This window comes from Vipera ursinii (genome assembly GCF_947247035.1).
Source record: "Vipera ursinii genome assembly, chromosome: 10".
Classification (NCBI taxonomy): Eukaryota; Metazoa; Chordata; class Lepidosauria; order Squamata; family Viperidae; genus Vipera; species Vipera ursinii.
The window spans coordinates 13,372,113-13,382,236 of NC_139520.1; the positions used below are offsets into that span (position 1 = coordinate 13,372,113).

Consider the following 10,124-nt stretch of genomic DNA (forward strand, 5'->3'; position numbering starts at 1 on the left):
TACTTGTTCCCAATCACCTACTGTCACAAATATTCTTCTAATCAGGTTTTCAGGCTGGGGAGGGGAGGAAGAGCCCTTGGTAGTTCCTCAGTGTCCCATTATCACCTTGAATATTATAAATGGGGGTGGGGGAAGGGGATGAGTTACTGTGTTCATAGAGCATCTTTGTCTGCTTTGACTCAGCTGGGAGACACTTTTCCATATGAACTAAATTCCTTTTGTTATTGATAAGCCACAAATTAATTCAAGATTAATTAAGCAGATACGTCGGGATAATGAGCTAAGGTTTGTTTGTGTGTCTCTTTCAATTTGAATCAGGTCTAACAACAGTTAGGTTAGACTTGGATACAGTAAGCCATAAGAAGCAAACATTACTAATTCCTTCTATAGGATTGGTCTGAGGGGAGGAGTAGAGCAATATAACTACTTGGGGAAAACAAATGAAACAATAATAATCAAACAAGACACAGAGGAGAAAATAAAACCACCCAAAATTGCTATCATGGAATTGCCAATATTCCCAACTAAAACAGTTCTCTGAAGACCTTTGTTCTCACCTCACTTTCTCTGTCCTCAACATCTCTAAAATCTTCTCTTATAGTCCTTTCTAGATGCAACCATTACATTCAACTCAGAAAATAAAGAGTTTACTATCCAATTTGCTCCCGGCTGTTCTTGAACTACAAAGTCTGCATGGAAACAGTACTGTCCTTGGTTCATTTTTCCTCGGTGTCATTGCGCAGTTTTTCAAATAATTTGGCAAAATTAGTCTCGCGTAGCCCGCCACGGAAACTCTGTGCTGCAACGGCATAGAGAATAGGGTTGAGGCAGCTGCTTAAAAAGGCCACCGACCCATGAATGTTGGTTAAAATTTTAATGGACTCAAGTAAGTCCTGGCTGACCTTGGGCTTGGCATGCCTCAAGAGCAACGCAGAGATGGTGATGAGGTTTAAGATGTGATAAGGAAGCCAGCAAACAAAGAAGGCTCCGACTATTGCAGCGATCAGCTTCCCGGTTTTCATTTCCTTGTGGTTTTTCAGAGTCTGAATCTTCCTTGCCACGTAGGTGTAGCAGACTGCCAGCACGGCAAAAGGGATCACAAAGCCAAACGGTGTCTCTGCTATGTTAACCGCAAGGCGCTGGTTCTCAGTGTCATAAAATTCATCCGAGCATTTTCCTTTAGGCATCTCTCTGGCTGAGAATACCAAGGACGGGCATGAGAGAAGCCCTCCTAGCAACCAAATGGCTAGCATTATCACATGCACCTCCTTTGGCTTCTGCCATCTTTGGGAAGCAAGTGGGAGGACCACCACCGCGAAGCGGTAGAGGCTCATCAATGTGATGGAGAAGACGCTGGTGTGGACTGCCACATACACAAGGTACAAGAGGAACCGGCACATCAAGTCCCCAAAAACCCAACCTTTGACAAAATAGTAAGTCCAGAAAGGCACCGTCAGCATTACCATTAAGTCAGCCACAGCTAAGTTCGGGATGAGGGCAATGGTGAATGAGCGCTGGGGGAATTTGGAAAGGACGGTCCAGAACACAAGAGCATTGCCAGGAGCCCCAATCAGGAAGCATATGGTGAGGAACACGGTTGGAATCACTTTGCCCTCCAGAGCTTCCGTAGTCTGGTTGGCTGGTGCCCCGGTGGCTTGAAGGAGGCTCATCGTGAGTCCAATATAGTCTTATATAAAGGTAAGACAGCTTCAGGGCAAATGTACAGGATCACCACTGAGTCAGTAAGATTCCTCAAGAAGAAGAAGATCTCTTTGGCAAGGGCCGGTTTCCTTTAAAAAGAGGATTTTTTAAAAAAAAAAACCACACTAGGACATCTCGATTGGTTTTGCAAAAGACATACATGAGCAATAGGTTTTCTTTCTCCGGCCCACTTCCTTTCAGAGAATGCTTGCCTATGGCCCAATTCCTAAAAGGTTGAGTAAGGGTTCTGTTTTGAGGTCTGCGGTGGCATCACCAGGAAAGCAGGTCTACAGAATGGAGCTAAATCACAGGCAAGAACACACGGTGTTCCCAGAAAGGGCCCCAGTTAGAGACTCCAGATTTCCTGGAGAAAGGCTGATAAGATTTTAAGGGAGACCCCGGGGAAAGAAGCGAAGGCTTAGGAATGGTTGGGTGAAAGGAAGACGGGGGTGATTAGGCCAAGCCTGAAACTTTACCAACGGCCCATACAGAGCTGTTGTTCAGCTTGAAAGGAAGAAAGAAAGAAAAAAACCGTTATGGGAAACAGGTGTTATTTGCAAACTCTGTGGCACTGTTGGTGAAACGTCCTTGACAAGACACCTGCGTCATGCAACCAAAGCTAAATTTACTCTGCTCCTACTATCATCAATCCAAGGATGAGGGGAGGGGAAGTCAACTACACCTGGCAAAGCGCCACGGGCCAGAGCAATAAAAACCTAGCAGCACCCGGTGACCTAAAGCTCCTGGGAGTAGCAACCAAAATGACTTTCCTGTGGGTGGCTCTTACTTCCTTAGTACTCCTTGATGTTGCCTGTGGTGAGTAAAGCATGTGTTGCCTTTCTAGGTTGGTTGGTTACTTTCTATTCTTTCATCACGACTGATGGAGCATGCAATTCCTATGGGGGGGGCAGCATGCTAAATTCTTTGCTTGCAACACATTACGCACAAGCACACAACACACATTGCCTAATTCGCAGGCCTGCTTGCACGAAGGTCTTCTGTGCAAAAAAGAGCAACAGCCTGGGAAAGGGAGAGTGCTTCCAGCTACAACTCCAGGGTGGCGGGTGGGGCAGGGTTCTGGTATTCTTCTTCAAAGAACTGTGAATGATGTCAAGGAGGCATCCAGGTAGTTTCCTGGCAGTTAAAACAGCCCTGCCATTGCCTCCCTTGGAATGCTTTTTCCAACTCCACCAGTTCCTTTATTAAAAAATTGCTCTGCTATCTAATGTTATATGTAGACCATCATAGGATTAAATGTATAGGAAGCAATGTCGAGGATAGTTCATTTAGATTGAAATGGACATTCACACGGAGTTAAATCAAGTCTACTTTTCCCCTACTTTGGTCCTGCAAATTTTCAGAATGTGGGCCCTGCCACAGGCATCCAACCCCAAAGGCCAATTAGGGCATTCTCAACTTGAAAAATAAAAGTGCCCCTATTCTGTAGCCTAATGGGTAACCACCAATCATTTGCCCGTAGCTGTTGGTTCCTCTGAGCTTGTCAAGAGTAGGCAACAAGGGAACAAATATGAACAATCCTCCCAGAGCTTCTTGTCTATCACAGAAGGCTACTCAGTCCAGACCTGAGATACTTAACAGATTCACTCTCCCTTTGTCTTTTCATAGGTTGTGGGAATCCATCCATTAAACCCAATGTGAAAGCCTCAGAAAGAATTATCAATGGGGTTAATGCCATTCCTGGTTCTTGGCCCTGGCAAGTCTCGCTGCAGGTAAGGACATCCCCCTTGGTCCCTCTTAGGTCAGTAGTGAGGGGGGGAGATCCAAGATGCTGAACTGCATTTTAGACACAGCAGGCAAGCTGAACTTGCCTGAGGGCCCTGGAATGGAAGAAGATAGAGGTTGAACACCAGGTTGTTGTCAGGTGTGAAGTGCATCACAATAAAGGACATTGTCTATGTTAGAAGGTAGAGCGGCATGGTGACGTCCACCTCCCACTTAGAAGGTTGAGAGTTCAACCTTAGGTAGTGGCAGATGTTTTTCTCCTAAGGCACAAAGAAAAAAATATCTGCTGTGAACTGCTGGGTAGGCGTCAGGAAGGGCATCCAGCTATTAAATGCTCAACTACATTCAATCATCCCGTCTCTACCCAAATAGGAACTAGTAAAGGTAAAGGTTCCCCCGCACATGCGTGCTAGTCGTTTCCAACTCTAGGGGCCAGTGCTCATCTCCGTTTCAAAGCTGAAGAGCCAGCGCTTGTCCGAGGACATCTCCGTGGTCATGTGGCCGGCATGACTAGATGCCAAAGGCGCATGGAACGCTGTTACCTTCCCACTGTAGTGGTCCCTATTTTTCTACTTGCATTTTTACGTGCTTTCGAATTGCTAGGTTGGCAGAAGCTGGGACAAGTAACAGGTGCTCACTCTGCTACGCGGCACTCGGGATTCGACCCGCCAAACTGCTGACCTTCTGATCGACAAGCTCAGCGTCCTAACCCACTGAGCCACCGCAACCCTTTTTAAATAGGAACTACAGGGTCATAAAAAAGGAGTTTATGTTAGAAGGTGCTAGTATAAAAGGACAAGCTTGGAGCCTCCTTAGAAGGGCGTAATGTCAAGTCCATCCATAATTCAGTCACTCCATGTGGTTGTCAAATCCTACATTCCCGCAGTAGAGGTGGTGTTGTAATTTGCATTGCTTTTGCATAGTCTATAACTACAAACCCATGGGCCTTGTGGCTCCTGTGATCTTCTAGGGAGGAGCCCAATGGTCATTGTGGGGTGCATATCAAGAAGGCACACTCCAGTGTTTGGGCCCCTTCCTTAAATGGGTATTTTCCTTACAATAGTCCTTGAAGTGGGAAAAAGACACCGCAGGTCTACAAATCCCAGTTTAAACTCTGGATTGTTTCAGTAAGTTTGTCACTCGTAAAAATAAACCAGCAATTGGACAAGAGGAGTTTGGAATAACAAAACTATCCTTTTAAGACATAATATTAGTGCATGGGTGAGAATAGGGTAGGGTGGACTTGAGGCCGCCCCAGAATGTTGTCGTAGTATTCCTACATTTTTTTAAAATATGGAAATCTCAGCTTTGCTGATCTTCAGAACATATGCAGGCACTTGTACGCATCCTTCCCATATAAAAATATTCACCAGAATTCCTGAATTTTTTTTAAAATGTAAATAAACTTGGTATATATATATATATATATATATATATATATATATATATATATATATATATATATATATATATATATATATATATATATATATATATATATATATATATCAAAGATTACTTACTTTTCTCTGTTTTACAAACTTTTTTTTAAAAAAATAATTTATACTATTTGTACGCAACTTTTAGTACTGTACGTTCATTTTTGTATTCCTGGTAGAGTGTGTTGGATTTTTTGAAGACAGATTTAGACAGGTTTACTTGCTGCTACTCTGCATCCAAAGTGAGAAGAATGCTCAAATTAAGTGCCAACAGGACCTGGGCTTTAGAATTCCTTTGTATCCATACTTGGGACTTGTTCAGGTTGGAAAAGGTGAACTGCAGACTGTTTTTTTCCTGTTCTGTTTAGTTCAGTCCTCAAAAAAAACAAAGGGGGGAAGCAAAGAAGGAAAAATAAGGAATGTGTTTTGCCCAACAGCCTGTTTTTTTGATGCATTTTACCCTTCGTGCATTTCAAATCTGTGCTATTTGATTTTTTTTTCTAGACTAGCTCAGGTAGCCATTTTTGTGGTGGTTCCCTGATAAATGAGAATTGGGTTGTTACTGCTGCTCACTGCAATGTGAGGTAAGTAAATCCTTTCCATGTTCTTGTTATATTGATCACGTCCTAGAAGCACCATGTTTCATCCTTATTTGGAATAATAATAATAATAATTAATAAGAAGAAGAAGAAGAAGAAGAAGAAGAAGAAGAAGAAGAAGAAGAAGAAGAAGAAGAAGAAGAACAAGAACAAGAAGAAGAAGAAGAAGAGAAGTAGTAGTAGTAGTAGTAGTAGTAGTAGTAGTAGTAGTAGTAGTTGGAAGGGACCTAGGAGGTCATCTAGTCCAACCCCCTGCTCAGGCAGGAAACCCTATACCATTTCAGGCAAATGGCTGTCCAGTCTCTTCTTAACGTTGCCAAATTTGGACACCCCCTGCTCTAAGATTTTATCCCTCCCATAAAAGTGAGAGAATTCTAGCCATGAAAAGACCACTCCTTTGACTTCTGTACATGAAAAGGTCTTATTTAATCATCTCTTTCCCCATCGATATCTCCAAATGATTCTATCCCTTTTCTGAATTACTGAATCAACAAAATGGTCTGAGATTCAAGAGTCTGAATCTCAGAATGGACTTCCGGAAGTGGCATCCACACAGATGTTCACATATTTGAATCTCACCACTTCCCCCTTTCATAATATCTACCCATACAATCCTAAAAGAAAAGAAGAAATAGGGGAGAGATGATAGCAGTATTCCAGTATTTGAGGGGCTGCCACTAAGAAGAGGAGGGGGCCATGTTATTTACCAAAGCACCAGAGGGCAGGACGAGAAACAATGGTTGGAAACTGACCAAAGAGAGAAGCAACCTGGAACTAAGGAGAAACTTCCTGACAGTGAGGACAATCAACCAGTTGAACAGCTTGCCTCCAGAAATCGTGGGCGCTTCATCACTGGAGGTTTTTACGAAGAGACTGGACAGTCACTTGTCTGAGATGGTGGTATAGGTTCTCCTGCTCAAACAGGGGGCTGGACTAGAAGACCTCCAAGGTTCTGTTCTGTTCTATTCTATTCTATTCTATTCTATTCTATTCTATTCTATTCTATTCTATTCTATTCTATTCTATTCTATTCTATTCTATTCTATTCTATTCTTTCCATTTCTCTATTCTATTCTATTCTATTCTATTCTATTCTATTCTATTCTATTCTATTCTATTCTATTCTTTCCATTTTTCTATTCTATTCTATTCTATTCTATTCTATTCTATTCTATTCTATTCTATTCTATTCTATTCTATTCTATTCTATTCTATTTCTTTCCATTTCTCTATTCTATTCTATTCTATTCTATTCTATTCTATTCTATTCTATTCTATTCTATTCTATTCTATTCTATTCTATTCTATTCTATTCTATTCTATTCTATTCTATTCTATTCTATTCTATTCTATTCTATTCTTTCCATTTCTCTATCCTATCCTATCCTATCCTATCCTATCCTATCCTATCCTATCCTATCCTATCCTATCCGAATTTTCTATATTCCCTTTTGTTCTATTTTCTATCCTGTCCTATCCTATTGTCTTTAGCCCACCTCCATTTCTCTATCCTATCCTATCCTATCCTATCCTATCCTATCCTATCCTATCCTATCCTATCCTATCCTATCCTATCCTATCCTATCCGAATTTTCTATATTCCCTTTTGTTCTATTTTCTATCCTGTCCTATCCTATTGTCTTTAGCCCACCTCTTTCTGCTCCAGTACTAAGAGACTGAGTTATAGTATGTCTCAATGCTACATTCAGTTTAGCCGCATGCATGCATCAGAGAGAAAAAGGTCACAATAGAACGTTAGACATGGTTTGCATTTTTATTTCTCTAGAGCGGGAACACATGTTGCTTACTTTGGACTGCATAACAGATATGCTACTGGTGCGCCAGCCCAAAGACGATCCATAACCAAGGTGAGCAGCTCATTTGGGACCACATCCAAATGACCAAAGTATTGATGCTCATCCCACAGAGCTATGCAACCCCTTAGTGGCGGATGTCATGACAGTTATGCTAAGCCATGGTTTGTTGGCCTATTTTGTTCACTATACATTTAAGTTATAAAATCTGGTTTGCAAATTACAATGGTTGGCTTTCTTAAGTCTTATTTTCTTTCTCCTTATTACTTATTTTCTTTTGGAGATTCTTAACAAAGGAAAAGATAGCACTCGCACAATCTGTGATTTTTAAATTAAGATCTGAAGGCGATATACGGAAACCAGATATATTTCCATTCAGAAATATCAGCAGTTGTCAAGTCTTGCATAATCGTATTGCTGATAATCTTGGTACTGGGATGGAAAAAGCTCTCAAGAAGCTGCCAGGGAGCGATGGACTTCTAAGATCTTAAATCCAGCAGAGGCTAATCTTTTAAGGTTTCTCCCTCCACTCCTGATGTTTTCCAGGTGATCACCAATCCTTCCTGGGACCCTTACAACATAAATAATGACGTTACCCTACTGAAGCTTTCTTCTCCAGTGAAGCTGAGCACTTATGTGTCTCCGGTCTGTCTGGCTTCTTCCAATGAGGTCTTACCCGCAGGTTTAAAGTGTGCCACAACTGGTTGGGGACGGGACAAACTCTCTTGTAAGTGACCGTTTGGAATCAGGTAGGCTGAGAAAAACCAAAACACAAAGCGAAGACACCCAGCCTGCCTTCTTTAATTCAGTCTGACAATTCCAGCCGGTTGCTTCCTCCCCACTGATTTCTTTTTTTCTTTCTTTCTTTCTGACAGCAAATGAACCTGCAGTCATATTGCAGCAAGTCTCTCTTCCCCTGGTGCCGGTAAACGAGTGCCAGAAACAACACTCCAACCCTATCACCACTTCTATGATATGTGCTGGTGGAGCCGGTTCCACGTCCTGCCATGTAAGGTTCCCTGTAAAAAGCAGGGGGCTGGACTAGATGACCTCCAAGATCCCTTCCAACATTATTATTATTATTATTATTATTATTATTATTATTATTATTATTATTATTATTATTATTATTATTATTATTATTATTCATGAAACTCAGTCAACTGAACACTCAAATTGACTGGCACTAATGGTTGCTGCCAGCATCATCCTAAGTATCAACCAGGTACCTCCTTAAAATGTAAGATGTTCCGAGTAGCGCACTTTTTTGTAGCTTTGCTGGAGTTATTGCAGGAAGCTGCAATTTCTTGATGCATTTTGCGAAGTTTTTGGACATAGTTCCCAGTGACCTGATGACGATGGGTATCACGGTTACACGTTTCATCCATAATCATGCAGTTTTGATGGCCAGTCCGCGGTATTTTGTAATTTTTTCTGGTTCTTTTTCTTCGACTCTGGCATCTCCTGGTACAGCGATATCAATCAGCTGTACGCTTCGGTTTTCTACGACTGCGATATCTGACATTATTATTATATTATATTTTATTATTATTATTATATTATTATTACTATTACTATTATTACTATTACTATTATTATTAGGTTGATCAGGGCAGTGTATTAAACTCTGAGAGGGAGGTTCCTGGTGTCCAGCCATGGATTTATTTTGGCAAGGTAGAGAAATGCACCCAGTAATATTCTTTAGGTTTTCACTCCTTCGGCCCTATTGGAGGTCTTAAGAGTTCCACTCACTGAAAGAATACCGGAGTGACAATCATGATCTAAAGATAAGGCCCTGAAGAGTTTCAAAGGTTGTTTTTTTTTTTTTAAAAAAAAGATCAAATTAATCTCCTTTGGGTTGAGGTCAACTCCTGGTGGCATCAAGGACTTGCCTATGTAATTTTCTTGGCAGCCAAACACAAATGGTTGGCCACTGCTGCCTTCTTCCAGGATGCTATTTCGGCGTCCCAGTTTAGCTGCAATCCTGGGTTTCCCCAGAGGCCTCTTATTCAAATACAAGTTGGGCCGTCTATGGAGATTCTCAGTCATCCAGGTCACGTTTGTCCCAAGAGTGCTTTTTCAACAGGCAGCCGGACTTGTTGTTTTTCCTTTTTCCTTAAGACATTTTGCTTCCCATCCAAGAAACTTCCCATCCAGTTGCCTTTTGAAAAAGCACCTTTGGGACAAATTGGGCTCCACGTTGGTTAATTTTTCTGACCCCAGGCAGGAAAAAAAAAGGTTTTCTTAAAAGCAATTGCTTTCCTTTCCTTTCCTTTCCATTTAGGGTGATTCTGGTGGCCCTCTGGTATGCCAGAAAGGCTCCACTTGGTACCTGATTGGGATCGTCTCCTGGGGAAGCCCCAGCTGTAACGTCCGGACTCCTGCTGTGTATACCCGAGTCTCCAAATTCCGCAACTGGATCGATCAAGTAGTAGCTAGAAACTGATGACCTCCCTGGGAGACCCAAGCCAAACGCTGTCGCTGGGGCTCCCCCCAACGAAGGAAATATATTAACATACATTCTAGCAGCTGAGAGATGGAAAATAAAAAACACACATCACTTTTCATTTCAAAGGGGGGAAAAAAATCTTCCTCCAATGATCTTCTGTCATAATAAAAGGAAGCAGACTACAGGCAATCCTCGTGTTACGATGGTTGACTTAGCGACCGTTCAAAGTTGTGACAAAACCCCCTCCAATACTTACGACCCAGTCCTGGGGTTACAAATGTTGCACCACCACAGCGGTTGTTCACCCTTACGAGTGATCGTAGAGGCACTGCAACATTCGCCCTGCCTATTCCCCCGCCAGGCCGCCCCCCCCCCCCCC

General features: G+C 42.1%; 3 protein-coding genes across 4 annotated transcripts in view; 2 read left to right on the top strand and 1 right to left on the bottom strand.

Annotated features, from left to right (window-relative positions):
- The window catches only part of PDP2 (pyruvate dehydrogenase phosphatase catalytic subunit 2), a 259,441-nt gene that overhangs the window by 228,344 nt on the left and 20,973 nt on the right, over positions 1-10,124 (top strand). The window lies entirely within an intron of this gene.
- Positions 410-1,670, bottom strand: LOC310644925 (leukotriene B4 receptor 1-like; the record flags this gene model as incomplete). Its single annotated transcript, XM_083370261.1, has 1 exon — positions 410-1,670. One exon carries the CDS (start codon positions 1,668-1,670, stop codon positions 717-719), a length of 954 nt encoding a protein of 317 aa, XP_083226387.1. The 3' UTR covers positions 410-716.
- CTRL (chymotrypsin like) lies at positions 2,358-9,742 on the top strand (the record flags this gene model as incomplete). The annotated part of the gene is made up of 5 exons (XM_083370262.1): positions 2,358-2,517; positions 3,328-3,431; positions 7,813-8,023; positions 8,172-8,305; positions 9,581-9,742. The coding sequence occupies 5 exons, from the start codon at positions 2,358-2,360 to the stop codon at positions 9,740-9,742; spliced, it is 771 nt and encodes a 256-aa protein (XP_083226388.1).